Consider the following 15,099-nt stretch of genomic DNA (forward strand, 5'->3'; position numbering starts at 1 on the left):
TTTAAGCTAAATGCTGATACTTAATTCGGTTAGATAACTCGGAAGTATGTTTGGACAACTTGGGCATAGGGATTTACTTTTTCAGCTGTTTTATGAATTCTACCTACAGAGGAAGCATTTCCCTTAAAAATTTTAGCATCCGGTTTGAGATGTGTTCTAAAGGCAAAATAGTGGGACACCTGGGTGGCTCAGACGGTTAAGAGTCTGCCTTCTGCTCAGCCATGATCCCAGGGTCCTCGGATCTGGCTCCCTGCTCAGGGGGAGTTTGCTTCTCCTTCTCCCTTTGCTCCTCCCCCTTGCTCGTACTCTCTCTCAAGTAAGTAATTTTTTTTTTAAGGAAATGCAAAATAGCCCCTGAATTTTGAAGGCAGTACAGGCCAGCATCTTTATCATGGCCAATACTTGGGTCTTTTTTTTTTTTTTTTTTAAAGATTTTATTTATTTGTTAGAGAGAGAGATACAGAGCGCAAGCACAGGCAGACAGAGTGGCAGGCTAGAGGCAGAGGGAGAAGCAGGCTCCCTGACGAGCAAGGAGCCCGATGTGGGACTCGATCCCAGAACGCTGGGATCATGACCTGAGCCGAAGGCAGCTGCTTAACCAACTGAGCCACCCAGGCGTCCCATCATGGCCAATACCTGGGTCTTATTGAGAATTTTTTTTTTTTTATGATTTCATTTTGACAGAGAGACATTGAGAGAGGGAATCCAACCAGGGGGAGTGGGAGAGGGAGAAACAGGCTCCCCGCTGAGCAAGGAGTCCAATGCAGGCTCGACCCTAGGTCCCTGAGATCATGACCTGAGCCAAAGGCAGACGCTTAACTGAGCCATCCAGGTGCCCCCTTAGGTTCTTTGAAATTGCTAGAACAGCTCACACAACTCAGGGGAACACTTAGGTTCAAAGGATATGATAAAGGATATTTACCAGTAGCTAGATGGAAGACATGCATAGGGCCAGGTGTGGGGAAAGGGTGTAGGGCTTCTGTGCCACTCTCTGGACCACCACCCTCCCAGGACGCCCCTAGCTCACCAACCCGGGAGCTCTCTCTGAAGCCAACCAACCCTCTAGGAGCTCCTGCAGGCTTCATTACGTCGACTTGATTGACTGACTCATTGGCCACTGGCTGGTTCCACCTGCAGCCTCTCCTCTCCCCTGAGGTCAAGGGGAGGAGGAGTTCCAGTCCTCCCATCCCACAGTTGGTCCTCCGGGCCGCCAGCACCCGCCCTTGGGTGGCATCCAAAAATCACCTCCATAACTTAACAAAAGATGCATTTATCATCCTTATCACGGGAAATCCCAAGGGTTTCAGGAGCGGTGATCCGGAAACTGTGGATGATGGGAGAAATATGCATTCGGTCATCGGAGGGACTAAATATAGATTTCTTACAAATCACACTGCAATACTCAAACGTTCCTTTTTAAAAAAGGGTGGGGAGAGAGGTTCAGAGAGCTTCCTTTTTTCCATTTTCTTCTGTTCTATTCTGAATGCTCCATTCTGTTCCATTGTCCTCTTCATCTCGCTTTGTGCCAACACCACACTCACTCAAGCATGTGGTTTCATAAGCAAGTCTTTTTTTTTTTTTAAGTTTATTCAAGTAATTTCTACACCCAACATGGGGCTCAAACTCATGACCCTGAGATTGAGAGTCGCACACTCTTCTGGCTGAGTCAGCCAGGAGCCTCTGCATTCTTGTGGTCACACAACCTTCACCACTCCACATTTCCAGAACTTTTTAACATCCCAAACTGAAACTCTGTATCTCTTACACACAAACTCCCACTCCTCCCTGCCTCTAGCCCCTGGCTGGTAACTACAACTCCACTTTCTGTATCCGTACATTTGACTATTGGAGGGGACTCATACAGGTGGAATCCCTCCGTATTTGTCCTTTTGTGATCTGTGTTGTAGCAGATGTCTAAATCCTTTGAAACACTGAGTTTGGGGGCACTTGGGTGGCTCCGTCTGTGAAGCGCCCGACTCTTGGTTTCGGCTAAGGTCACAGTCTCAGGGTCCTGGGATGGAGCCCTGACCTGAGTCCGGCAGCATGCTGGGTGTGGAGTCTGTTTAGGATTCCCTCTCTCCTCTCCCTCTGCCCTTCTCCACTCTCTCTCTGTTAAAACAACAACTATAAAAAACAAACAAAACAAAGCTTTTGAGTTCTGGAGAAATTTATTATCCAGCAATGTGTGACTAGTACCGAGATGTAGAGAAATTGATGAATCTGAGAGGGACTACAGGAAGCAAACATGGCAGGACTTGGTATCCTGGATGTGGGAGCTGAGACAATCAGTGATACCCTCGAATTCTGGCTTCTGCTCGCTGGCAGTATGTGCTGCCCTGGGAACGACAAGGTTGGAAGAAAGGTCATCTGCTCACTGTAGATGTTTTGAGTTTGGACTTTGGTGTCATCCAAATGGAGGCACAGCGAGCACTCCCATACATACATTTGGAGCGCGGAGGAAAGATCTGGGTTGTGGTCTAATCCTATGAGTCGTGGTCTATTCCTATCCAGTGGTTTCCCCCAATTTCCTTCCTTGTAATAGAAGATTTATTATCTAGGCATATACCTCCCCAAATGAAGACTAGATTCCCCCCAGTCTCTGTTACAGCTCCGCATGGTCATGCAGCGAAGTTCTGGACGATGGGATGTGTGCAATTTCAGGATTACTCCCTCGAAAAGAAGGAAGCATGCCAACCTCTCCCCTTCCCCTCTTCCTGCTGGGGGCAATGCCAACACAATGGTATGATTCGATCACATGCTGCATCCCAGACAGAAGCCCTTGTTGAAGAGGACAGAGCAATAAGAGGGACGGCTCCTTGAGAGGGTGGAGGTATCCTATCAACCCTGGATTGCTAACTCTTGGACTGCTAGAAGAGAGAAAAGTACATCATTATCTTGCCTGGGTCTGCACTGTCTCATATGGCAGCCCTTGGCCACACGGGGCTATTGAACCCTGGAAACGTGGCTAGCATCATATGCCGAAATTTTAGATGGACTAGATTATATAAAATATGTTCTTAAAATTAACAATTTCCTTCTATTTCATTTTAATGTGGTTACCAGAAAATTTAAAATTGCACACACGGCTCCCATTATTGTTGTTATTGGTCAGCCCCTGTGTGAGCCTTTGCCTCCTGCCTTTGCTGAACTAGCGTCTTTAGTCGTGCACGGCTTCTGTACCCACTGGTGCCACCCGAAGTCTGGTGTGTACCGGATGCCCTAGCAAGAGTGGGTCATGAGAAGAGCAGGGGCTCGGGGAGAGTTTTGAGGGACTCAAAGGAGCATGAGCTTCCAAAGAAGCCAGAGAAGGAGCCCAAAGAAGCAAAAGGAAAACCAGGAGAATGAGGTGCTACGAAATCCCCGAGAACAGTTTCGGGTTGGAAGGAAATACCAGGAGCTTCAGTTCCCTGGGAGATCAGAAAGTTAAAAACTGGGAAAAAAAAATTGTTCAGAGTGGTGGGAAACCGTATTAGTTCGCTAAGGGGGTGCATAAGAAAGTACCGTGGACAGCGTGATACAGAGATTTACAGAATTTATAGAAGTAAGCAGAAACGTACTTTCTCACAGTTGTGCAAGTTAGAAACCCCAGATCAACATGTTGTCTGGGTTGGTTTTTTCCGGAGGTTCCTCTCCTTGGCTTATAGACTGCCATCTTTTGCCTGTCTTTTCAGTGGTCACAGCGTGGCTTAACCTAAGGCCAATGAACTATATACTTAAAGATAGTTTAAAAGGTAAACGTTAGGCATGCCTGGGTGGCTCAGTCATTAAGTGTCTGCCTTCGGCTTAGGTCATGATCCCAGAGTCCTGGGATCGAGCCCCACATCAGGCTCCCTGCTCGGCGGGGAGCCTGCTTCTCCTTCTCCCACTCCCCCTGCTTATGATTCCTTTCACTGTGTCTCTCTCCATTACATAACAAATAAAAATCTTTAAATAAATGGTAAACGTTATGCTACATGCAGTTTTACCACAATTAAAAAGAACTATCATTTCTTGAAAAGTCAGTGAAAGATTCTTTGAGTGGGGGATACTGACTATCCAAAAAGAGACAGAAGAGCGAGAGCAACAGCAAGGATATAAGAAGAAGGATGTATTTAAAAATCACAAAACTAAGAAGGACTGGGATGGAAATACAGTCAGCTCTGTGGTTTTAGGAGTCGGAGGGATTCCCAGCCGAGGCTTCTAACATCTCTCAAATAAAGGAGGCAGGTCATAGGCTGAGAATGGGGTGGGGGGGGCTGGAGGCAGAAAGTGTGTCGGAGATTAAAGAGGATAAAAATAGTGCACTTGTCACCATGGAAATGAGAACAAGTTGACCGGGTGACAGCAGTGGGACTGAGGGCCATGTTGAGAGCTCATGGAGTTCAGCCATCACTTACTCACAGTGGAACCGTTCTGCCCTGTAAGGTGACGTTCTTCAGTGATGCTCAGTTGCCTAGGGACAAACTTGGAGAAACAAAAATCCTGGTGGATGGGCTATTTCTTCTCCAAGACTGGGGCCTTACGAAGGCAGAAGGGAAGGGGCACTTAGGTGGCTCAGTCAGTTAAGTGTCCAACTCTTGGTTTTAGCTCAGGTCATGATCTCAGGGTGGTGAGATCGAGCCCCACATGGGGCTCTTAACTCAGTAGGGAGTCTGCTGGAGATTCTCTCCCTCTCCCTCTCCCCCTCTCCACCCTCTAAAATCAATCAATCAATCAATCAATCTTAAAAAATAAAACGAAGCTAAGACAGAAGGGCAAAGGAATGTTAGATGCCTAATGTGGCAAAAGTATTATTGAAATGATGGGCCCTGGAATCATATCCAGAGGAAAGAGAGGGTTGGCAAGATGCGGGTTCCTATCAAGCTAAGAAAAGATCATGGTGGGCGCCGCTGAGAAAGCAAGGTGGTAGGAGGAGTGCTTGAGGTCCAAGGGGCGTGCAAAACTGAGCAAATGGAGTGGGGAGCACCATTAACACCCTCCCATCGCGGGGCCAACAGAAAGACAATGGTATTTTTACAGCTCATTGAGGTAAGCAGATAAGCCTGCCACAGACAGAGGCAAGCAGGCACTCTGAAGGCTGAGGAAATCAATGTCCCCCAGCCCACCTGTGACCTGCTCTTGACACATCAGTCAGGAAGCTCTTTAGAGAATGTCAGGAAACCATGTGGAAAAGGAGTGCAGGTGACCAGGAGGTGACAAAAAGGTGGTTATGTCCAGAGAACACGCTAGGGGGTATTTCTTTCTGTCTTTTAAGATTTTATTTATTTTACTTATTGGGAGAGAGAGAGCGCGCACCAGCAGTGGGGTGGGCAGGAGGAAGGGCAGAGGGAGAGGGAGAAACAGTCCCTGGCTGATCAGGGAGCTCCATGTGGGGCTCCATCCTCGGATCCCAAGATCATGACCGGAGCCAAAGGCAGACGCTTAACCAACTGAGCCACCCAGGTGCCCCAGGGGTGTGTTTATTTCATTGAAGGCCAAAGAAGAACACTTAAAGTTATTGCTTTGGGGGGCGCCTGGGTGGCTCAGTGGGTTAAAGCCTCTGCCTTCGGCTCGGGTCATGATCCCAGGGTCCTGGAATCGAGCCCCACATCTGGCTTTCTGCTCAGCAGGGAGCCTGCTTCCCCCTCTCTCTCTGCCTGCCTCTCTGCCTACTTGTAATCTCTGTCTGTCAAATAAATAAATAAAATCTTAAAAAAAAAAAAGTTGTTGCTTTGGGGTGCCTGACTGCCTCAGTGGTAGAATATGTGACTCTCAATCTCAAAGTCATAAGTTCAAACCCCATGTTGGGTGTAGGGGAACAAAAAGAGGAGGAGGGAAAGAAGAAGAGGATGAAGGAGAAGGAGGAGGAGGAGGAGGAGGAGAAGAAGTTGTTGAAGTTGTTGTTGAAGTTGCTTTGATAGGGGAATTTGATTTGCTGCTTGTGGAACACTTCTAGAGGACTTAAAGCAAGGGTTTCTGACGACCTGAGGAGGGAGGCGCTGGGGCAGGGTGGTGGTGACTGAGAGAGCCACTGTCTAGAAGTCTCCCTCCTAGATGGTGCCCAAGTCATGGGTTTCCATCATCTCAAGAAACCCAACCTCCCTGGGGAAAACTGAGATCTGGACACACAGGATCCTAATTCTTCCCCACTTCCATGAGGGTCACTACTGGAAATACAGGACACCGGCTGGGTAACCCCAACCGCAGAGGGTATTCCAAGTGCGAGCTCCCTGCTGGATGAAATCAACCCCGCCCTTGGCATCCAGAATGGCGAATCCATTCCTCTCTCTCACAGTAGACAGAGGAACTCGAAGCTGTTTGCTTTCACTAGGGATGGCGTAGGTTTAGCCCCAGAGATACGTCTACATCCAAATTTCTGGAACCTATAAATGGTGTCTTACTTGGGAAAAGGGTCTTTGCTGATGTGATGAACTTAGGGATCTTGCAGAGAAAAAAAAGGAAAGGAAAGAAAACCCAGTCGTAAAAGTCCTAATATCCTAAAAACGGAGGTGGGGGGTGGGAGGATATTTGAGACAGACTGAAGAGAAGAAAAGAAAAATTCGATTTCAGACTTCTGGCCTCCAGGACCACAAGAGAGTAAGTTTCTGCCTCCTGAGTCACCGGATTGTGGTGAGTGTTCCTATAGCCCCAGGAAACTGCCACAAGTCACACCTTCCCCGGGGGGGGGGGGGGGGGGTGTCACACTAATTCTCTGACTATTCTTTGAGATAATCGAAGGGCATATATGACGCAATGCTGATAAGACCTGTAGAGCAGGAAGGAGCAGACAGGTACAGTGCATGTTTCACTTAACACACACATGCCAGAGCATGGGAGATAAACACCCTGAAAATCGGGGAGCCTGTCGCCTCAAGGAGGTTCCTGAGATTCAGGCTGTCTGAGGACAGTGGGAACATCCCATTCAGATGAAGCTAACTTCATTTCTTTTTTTTTTTTAAAGATTTTATTTATTTATTTGACAGAGAGAAACCACAAGTACACTGAGAGGCAGGCAGAGAGAGAGAGAAGGAAGCAGGCTCTCTGCTGAGCAGAGAGCCCGATGCGGGACTCGATCCCAGGACCCTGAGATCATGACCTGAGCCGAAGGCAGCGGCTTAACCCACTGAGCCACCCAGGCGCCCGCTAACTTCATTTCTAACAAATGAGATAAAATCTCCACGGGAGGAGGCATTCCTTAGGCTGCTTTGTGCTCACACAGGAGGCACTTGTATATGTTGACGAAGGACTGCAGGTTTCAGATTGGACCTGGAGCATGTAGGGAAAGATCCGTGTGATATTGATACAACAGGGCTCCCTAAGACCCTTGTAAATCCTGAGTGGTGGGGGGAGAGGAGAATCCTCTGTGCAATATAAGCCCCTTTCAATCTTACCTGAGTTTATGCGAATGAGACGAGTCTCGGTGAGCCCTTAGGTGGCTCAGGATGGGGCTGACTGCCTGAGAAACCAAGCCTGTGATTGGAAGGTTGGAATTTTCAGCCCCACCCCCAGGAACTTGATTGTGGAAAGCCAATGATTTAATCAACCATCCCATGTAACGGAACTTCCATAAAATTCCTAAACAGCGGGGCTCAGAGACCTTACAGGTTGGTAAAGGCATCAGGGAGCTGGGAGGTGGTATGTCTATATGGAGGCTCAGCATCTCTCCTCCCATATGTTGACCTACAAGTCTCTTCGGCTGTTCTCTAGAGTTGTATCCTTTATAATAAATCAGTAATACTAAGTAAAGTGCTTTCTTTCCTTTTTTTTTTTTTAGATTTTATTTATTTATTTGACAGAGAGAGATAATAAGTAGACAGAGAGAGAGGGGAAGCAGACTCCTTGCTGAACAGAGAGCTCTATACGGGGCTTGATCCAAGGATCCTGGGATCATGACCTGAGCCGAAGGCAGAGGCTTAACCCACTGAGCCACCCAGGTGCCCCTGTAAAGCACTTGACCAGTGCTGAGCCCCCTACGTAGTAGGTTTCCTAGGGAGACCAGCCAAATACCGGGTCACCTGAGAATTATGTTGGGCTCTCTCCATCATGAATTGAGCAATGACTTTTTCCTCCCTGGAATTAAATCTGGGATGTTATTTGCTTTCTTGGCCTTCTCCCTCCTGCCAACAGCAGCATCTGTGCACCCACTGAATGGCCCTATTCACCATCACGTTGACCCACACAATATTGCTTCTGATCAAGGAACCCCATTTATTAGGAAGTCGGTGGGCAGCCCATGTACCCCATCACCCCAAAGTGAGCTTCACAAAACAGAGGTACAGCCCGTTTGGGAAAGCATCACAGTGCCAGATGGGAGACAATGTCCTTGGTGTGGGTGTGGGGGCCCTACAGGATGGACAAACACTCGGAACCAGGGGCACATGCATGGTGCCAAATTATACCATCCAGGAGCCCTAAGGTATCACTTCTCAAGATCACACCCGGTGACTCATTCTTTCAATGCTTGTTTCCTCTTCCTGCCACCCTGAACTCTGCTGTTTTGGGGTTTTCGTGCCTAAAGGAACACACTTCCCCCAGAAAACACAACAGAGTAAAATTGTGGGACTGGAGGCCGCCCCTTGACTATTTGCGGTATCTGAGGAGTGCGGCTATGAGGTCAGGCAAAGAGGGTGACTGACTGGGGCAGGAAGGAGGGAGAGACGCCTCTGCACCAGGGGCCAAGGAGGTGTGTGAGTGGAACCTGGAGGTGTGTGAGTGGCAGCTCGCACCGGGTCCTGACTCCTCAGGCAGGGCCGGATGCCTGAGGCACGGAGACCCCTTCCCCTATAGAGCACAGAATGACAAGGAGGGTCTGTGCCTATCCCCTTTGCGGGGGCACAGACGTGGGCAGGCACGCTCCTCAACCCTCACCCCCGCCCCATACCGCCGCGCTCACCGCTTCCTGGCGCCCCCCCCCCGCCCCTCCCACCTCCGCAGGGCACGCAGTCTGCCAGACAGGCTCCCGGACCCGGTCCGACCACCCCACCCCACCCCCGCCGCGACTCGCGCGGCTGCTTCCCTAGCTTAGTTGCCCTTCTGGAAGGCACCCAGCGGCAGCAGCGCCCCGTTAGCTCGGCGTGGTGGAGCCGCCGCAGCCGCCACCAGGCCCCGCCCAGAGGCAGCCGCGAGCGAGGCCGCGCCAGGGACTACTGCAGAGCGCGGTGAGTGAGCAGGGCCAGCGGGGAGGGACCCAGGCGTCCCGGTCCCCGCCCCTACCCCGGGCAGGCATCCCGACCTTCAGCTTCAGCTTGCTTCCCGATTCCGTCACTCCGTTTCAGGGCCCCAGAGCCGGCCTAAGAAAGGACCCCACAGCCCCTCCCTGTTCTGGGCCTCGGGCAGACCGGCGCCTCGGGCCCCTCCCTTTTTGCCAAAACCGGGAATCTGACGCCCCCTGCCCCCCAGCCCGGTCCTCCAGGAGCTCCCGAGCCCCTCCCTCAATCCGGGCGCCAGGAATGCAGGCCAAAAATATCCCTGGGTTCCAGACCTGGGAGGCTCGGCTTGCAACCACAACGGAGCAGATGAAGACCCAGGAGTCCGAGCTTCCATTGCTTTTTGCTCCAAGAATCTGGGCCCCCAGCCTAGGCGTCCTTCGGAACCTTGGAGGCCATGGGTCCCACTCGCACCGCCCTAGATACAGGCGTTTTGCTATCGGAGCCTTTCCCCTGCCCCCATCGACTGTGACTTCTGGGACCCAGGAGTCCCGCCCACCAATCCCTAACACCGCGAGCCCTCGTATAAATGAGGATTTGGGGACCCAGGAGTCGGGGACCTCAGCCCAAAAGCCCCTCAAACTCTAGGGATCGGCAGCCTCAACTATTTCGCCTTTCAGAGACCCAGGAGACAGAGACCGTATCCCACAGATCCCATTAAACGGAAAGGCCTGGTCTCCCAGCCCGCCGCCACCCAGATGTCCAAGATTCCATCCGTCCTGGAAGAGCGGGGCTGGAGCAGACGGGGATGGGAGGGGGCCGGAAGAGAGAGGGAGAGTGGAGTGAGGTGAGACTGGGGTGGGGACCTGGGCTGGGGGCTCCGTCCTAAACAGACGCTAAACAGGCGGGTTGCCGTGGCAACGGCCTTCCCCGGCCGCGCCTGGAGACCGAGCTAAGACCGAGTCGGGGAGGGCAGCCCCCAGGAGCCCCCACACCGCCAGCTGTTGTGTCTTCCTGTTTTGTCACCACGGCAACAGTGACCTCAGCCCTCCAGCCCCATCACTGGCTTGGCTGGGGAGTCTCGGTCCATTTTACGCGGGGAGGGGCGTGGTCTTTTCTTGGCCCCGCCTCGGGGGGGGTGGGGCTGGGATATCCCTCCCGGTTCCGGGAGTCCCTTTCTCAGCCCGAAACCCGCGCTCCCGCCGGGTCCCCGGCCCCGCCCCCGGCCCCGCCCCCGCCCCAGCCCGCCAACCCCACCCAGTAAGCAAACCCTTACAGTCTGCAGCTGCTGCCGCTGCCTGAGAGGTGAGGCTGCGGGGACCCCCCGGCGTGGAAGCTGCGGTCAGGATTCCTGGGTGCTCAGGGAGGAAGGGGCTGGCGTCCCGAGTGTCTGAGTCTCTAGGCAGACTGGGGCATGGATCAGGACTCGGGTTTTAGAGACGACAGGGCTTGAGACCTGCACTCATACAGGTTATCCATCGGAAAGAGGAGGGGAACGGGAGGCCCTGACTCCTGAGTCTGAGGAAGGAGCAACTGGAGGCCTGGACTCCAGAGTCTGAGGGAGGAGGGGCTGGGGCCCTGATTCCTGGGTCTGAGGGAGGAGGGTCTGGGAGCCTGGACTCCTAGGTCTGAGAGAGGAGGGGCTGGGGGCCTGACTCCAGGGTCTGAGGGAGGAGGGACGTGGGTGTCTGGACTCCTGGGTCTGAGAGGGATGGGGACCCCTATGTGCCCTGGCTGAAGGGGGTTGATATCTAGTACAAGAAGGTCTTCAGGAGGGGAGGAGCTTGGAGTTGGAAGTTTGGGTTTGGGAAAAGGAATGGCCTTCCACGCTCCTCACCCCTCCATTGTGGGGACAGAATTCGAACTTTGGGCCCCAAACGCCAAAAAGGGAGGACTGGGAAGCTGGTGTCCTAAGGCAGAGAGAAGCCAAGGCTGAGGCCAGCGTCCTTGGGTTGCTGAGAGTGGAGCAGGCTAGGGTTTAGGGATGCGATTCTCAGTTTGAGCGACGGGGTGTGGTGTTTGGCGTGGAGGTGGCGAGAGGGGATGGGCGTGGCCAGGGGAGTCCAGAAGCAGCCCGGAGAAGCCGAAGGGGTGTTTCCTCTCTCTCGGGCTGTTTCTGGCGCTGCATTCCTGAGTTCTGACCTCAGGCGGCGGCCGCGGGGCGGAAGGCGACGGACCCCTCCCCTCCGCCCGGTCCCTGCGCTACCCACCTCCTTCCTTGGGGCACTTCTGGAGTTGTGGCTCGCGCTCTTCCTCCTTGCCTACTTGGGACCCGGCAGTACCCGCTTTCTAGAACGCCAGAGTGTAGGCCGGTCCTGACTTCCTCCTAACGGGTTTTCGAAGGGCGTGTCGGGGGAGCACGAGGCGGCGGAGCGCCGGGTAGCACCTCCCAGGTGGCCTGGGAGGCCCAGCCCCTACCCACAGACCTGACTTCGGAGGGGTGGTGGGAGGTGTGGCTACCAATCTCTGGCCTGGATTCCGACACCGCAGTTCCGCCTTCGATGGGCTGGCGGGGCGGGGGCGGGGGGGGGTCAGCTAGGCAAATCCCAGGGGTCCGGCTTCCCAGCCAGTGGTCTCTCACAGACCCTCCTGGGTCCAGGCTCCCAGCCCCTGCTCTGGGGACCCAGAACTCACATTTTGAAGGACACAGAAATTCAGGCTTCGGGCCTCACGTCCTAGGTGGACCTTCCTCTCCCAAGATCCACGAGCGGGGCGGACCCTCCCGGAGGCCGGCGGGGGGGCGGAGGTCCCAGCACCGCCCCGCCTCCCTCCGCCCGGGTCCCCGCCACATTCCAGATGGCTGGGCTGACTTGAAGCCCTTATAAGGCTCGGAGACGCTGCGCGGGGCCTGGCCGTCCGCCCCCGCAGCCACCGCCCAGGGCCCTCCCGCCGGTCAGCCCTGCGGCCTTCCCCGGCTGCGGCTGGGTTAAGATCACTCACGCCCCCGCCCGCCCGCGGGCGTGCACTTTCTCCCGCTTCCCTCCACTCCCGCCCCCTCAGTTTGGGGATTGGGCTGGGGATCCCTGGGGTCACCTCCAGGACCTCTCTCGGCTCGAGGCCAGATCCCCGCCCCGGCTGGGAGGGCGCCCGGCCGGCAGAGCCTGGCTGCGCGTTCGGGGCGAGCCCAGCGGCGGGCGGGCGGGTGGCCTGGGTCCCGGCGGGGCGGAGCCGGATAGAGCTGGGTGCTGACTCTCTCTCTCCTCCTCCCTCCTGTGTTCTGACCAGTCTTTTCCAGGTGTCTCCCCCTCCAGAGCCGGATCTTTAGCCCTCGGGGTTCTTGGCAGAGACTGCAGGTGAGTGAGCCTGGACTCCGTGTCGGAGGGGAGAGGGGCTGGGGGCCCGCACTCCTGGGTCTGAGAGAGGAGGGAGCTTCCCACCTAGACTCTGTGTTGGAGGGAGGAGCATCTGGGACCTGGACTCTGAGATTCCGAGAGAAGGACCTTGGAGCTGGGTTTCCATGGAAGAGACCCAGACACCTGTTTACCTGGGAAAACAGTGTGTCCAGGAAATGGGCTTCCAGGTCTTGGGACCTCTTGCAGGGACAGCTGGGCAAGCTAGAACCTGTTCTACTGTCCGATAGTCCCTCCTGTGCCTGCCCATGGAAGGAGGAAGTTTTATTTCCCTGAAACTGAGAGAAGCCTTCTGAGCTTTTTAGGGGTGGAGGGCAACAGGGCAGATGTCAGAGGCCTGAGGGAGGATTTGGATACCTGGTCCCCAAGACACTGGGCCCTCTCTCCCTGAGGGTCTCTAGGACAAGAAGATAGAAGTTGTAGGTTCTGGAGGGACAGAAAAAAGAAGCTGATTTTCTAGACTGCAGGTGTCTGGTGAACTCAAGGCCTAGGGCCCAGAGTCCTGAGGTCTGAAGCTCTGTGACCAGACGTGAGAGGCCTGGAGATTTCAGTGGAAGGGGCTGGGGCACTGGATAGTTGGAGAATCTGGAGTGCTTGAGTTTCTTGGAAGTTAGGGAACTTGGAGATTGGACTCCATGTGGGGGAGGAGCATAGGTAGAAGGAAGCTCAGTGTCCTTGGGGGTAGTACTCCAGCCCTGTATCCCAGGTGAGATTGCGACGGAAGTCATGGACCCTTGATCTCTCTGGTAGAGGGTGGACTTGAGAGGGCATGTTCCCAAGAGCTGAGCCCCAGTTCCAGAGACAGGCTGGGAGTTCAGGAGCTCTGATCACATGTGGGTCCCTGAGAAGATTCCCACGTGGAGGTTGGGCTCTTGGATGTCTGGAGGCTGGAAATGCCTGTTGGATGAAGGAAGGCAGGTGCTTGCAGGAGCAGGGATGCCGAGCCCTGGATACTCAGAGGGAGGAGGTAGAGTGCTCAAAGCAGGGCCTCGTGTTCTGCTGCAGGGTTGGAGATGTTTTAGAACAGAGTCCTCAGCGGCTGGGTGGCTGATCCCTGGGGGACTGACGGCAGCTCTGAGTGTCGGGGTGGGGGGCGGCGGAGATAGATGGTTTTACAATGGTTGGGTTGCAGAGAGAGGAGAGGCAGCCTAGACTCCTGGGTTCTGACGGGAGGTGGGGAATCCAAGTCCAGAGTGGGGAGGGCTCTGGGACCTGGGTGACCAGCTGATCCGCACAGGCTCGCAACTGTCCCACTTTGAAAAGCCTGCACCCTGGGTGCCCCCCAGCTAGCCACCAGGTTACTTTGTGCCCCTGGGGGGAGGAAAGGCTGAGAGCCTGGATTCCCACATTTGGAACCTTTTTAGGACACTAAGAAGTCCCAGCCATGCCGGTGACGGTGACCCGCACGACCATCACAACCACCACGTCGTCTTCCTCAGGCCTGGGCTCCCCAACCATCGTGGGGTCCCCTCGGGCACTGACACAGCCCCTGGGCCTCCTCCGCCTGCTGCAGCTGCTGTCCACCTGTGTGGCCTTCTCCCTGGTGGCCAGCGTGGGTGCCTGGACAGGGGCCATGGGTAACTGGTCCATGTTCACTTGGTGCTTCTGCTTCTCTGTGACCCTCATCATCCTCATAGTCGAGTTATGCGGGCTACAGGCCCGCTTCCCCCTGTCCTGGAGAAACTTCCCCATCACCTACGCCTGCTACGCTGCCCTCTTCTGCCTATCGGCCTCCATCATCTACCCCACCACCTACGTCCAGTTCCTGTCCCACGGCCGCTCCCGGGACCACGCCATCGCTGCCACCACCTTCTCCTGCATCGCTTGCGTGGCTTACGCCACTGAAGTGGCCTGGACCCGGGCCCGCCCCGGGGAGATCACCGGCTACATGGCCACTGTGCCAGGCCTGCTCAAGGTGCTGGAGACCTTTGTGGCCTGCGTCATCTTTGCCTTCATCGGCGGCCCCTCCCTGTACCAGGACAAGCCAGCCCTGGAGTGGTGTGTGGCCGTGTACTCCATCTGCTTCATCCTGGCGGCCGTCGCCATCCTGCTGAACCTGCTCGACTGCACCAACATTCTGCCCATCTCCTTTCCCAGTTTCCTGTCAGGATTGGCGCTGCTTTCTGTCCTGCTCTATGCCACGGCTATCGTACTCTGGCCACTCTACCAGTTCAGCGAGAGGCACGGAGGCCACTCCCGCCGCTCTTCGGACGTGGGCTGCAGCAACCGGCACGCCTACTATGTGTGCGACTGGGACCGCCGACTGGCCGTGGCCATCCTCACGGCCATCAACCTGCTGGCTTACCTGGCCGACCTGGTGTATTCGGCCCGCCTGGTGTTCGTCAGGGTCTGAGGCTCTGACCATGACCGGCACTCTCAAGTCCCTCTTGTGGGCCGAGGTTTCTTTTTCCAAGTCCTCCTTTCCTCTTCCTGGCTGCCTCTCTCCTGCCTCTCCTGTTTCCTTCCCATCCATCCTGCTCTTCTCTGTTCCTTTAGCTTCCTGCCTCCCTCCTGTTGCTCTCGCCTTTCCTTCCTGTTTTGTTGGGTTGCCCACATCCTGTTTTGCTTGTTTGCCTCTTTCTGTTTTCACCTCTTCTTTCCTCCCTGTTCTGTCCCGGCCGCCTCTTTCCCAGTTTCTTTCTTCC

At 54.6% G+C, this 15,099-nt stretch overlaps 2 protein-coding genes and 1 long non-coding RNA gene across 3 annotated transcripts; 1 reads left to right on the forward strand and 2 right to left on the reverse strand.

Annotated features, from left to right (window-relative positions):
• Positions 1–334: 334 nt before the first annotated feature.
• LOC116578942 lies at positions 335–707 on the reverse strand. The gene is made up of 2 exons (XR_004281096.1): positions 637–707; positions 335–401 (listed from the first exon to the last, which is right to left on the reverse strand). It is a non-coding gene; the product is annotated as an uncharacterized LOC116578942 (long non-coding RNA).
• Positions 708–2,083: 1,376 nt separating this feature from the next.
• LOC116580082 (translation initiation factor IF-2-like) lies at positions 2,084–13,225 on the reverse strand. Its single transcript, XM_032326107.1, has 4 exons — positions 13,143–13,225; positions 11,739–12,363; positions 11,315–11,430; positions 2,084–2,336 (listed from the first exon to the last, which is right to left on the reverse strand). Exons 1-4 carry the CDS (start codon positions 13,223–13,225, stop codon positions 2,231–2,233), a joined length of 930 nt encoding a protein of 309 aa, XP_032181998.1. The 3' UTR covers positions 2,084–2,230.
• Positions 10,308–14,954, forward strand: MYADM (myeloid associated differentiation marker). Its single transcript, XM_032323592.1, has 3 exons — positions 10,308–10,409; positions 12,330–12,397; positions 13,819–14,954. Exon 3 carries the CDS (start codon positions 13,839–13,841, stop codon positions 14,805–14,807), a length of 969 nt encoding a protein of 322 aa, XP_032179483.1. The 5' UTR covers positions 10,308–10,409; positions 12,330–12,397; positions 13,819–13,838; the 3' UTR covers positions 14,808–14,954.
• The last annotated feature ends 145 nt before the right edge of the window (positions 14,955–15,099 follow it).

The sequence above is a fragment of the Mustela erminea genome, chromosome 19, assembly GCF_009829155.1.
Source record: "Mustela erminea isolate mMusErm1 chromosome 19, mMusErm1.Pri, whole genome shotgun sequence".
NCBI classification, from domain to species: Eukaryota; Metazoa; Chordata; class Mammalia; order Carnivora; family Mustelidae; genus Mustela; species Mustela erminea.

Coding starts and splice junctions, on each gene's coding strand:
- LOC116580082 (XM_032326107.1), bottom strand. CDS start 13,225: ATGCCCTCTCAAGTCCACCCTCTACCAGAGAGATCAAGGGTCCATGAC. Junction 12,364..13,142: donor ACCTGGGATACAGGGCTGGA/GTACTACCCCCA, acceptor CGAGGGCTAAAG/ATCCGGCTCTGGAGGGGGAG. Junction 11,431..11,738: donor ATTTCTGTGTCCTTCAAAAT/GTGAGTTCTGGG, acceptor AAAACCCGTTAG/GAGGAAGTCAGGACCGGCCT.
- MYADM (XM_032323592.1), top strand. CDS start 13,839: ATGCCGGTGACGGTGACCCGCACGACCATCACAACCACCACGTCGTCT.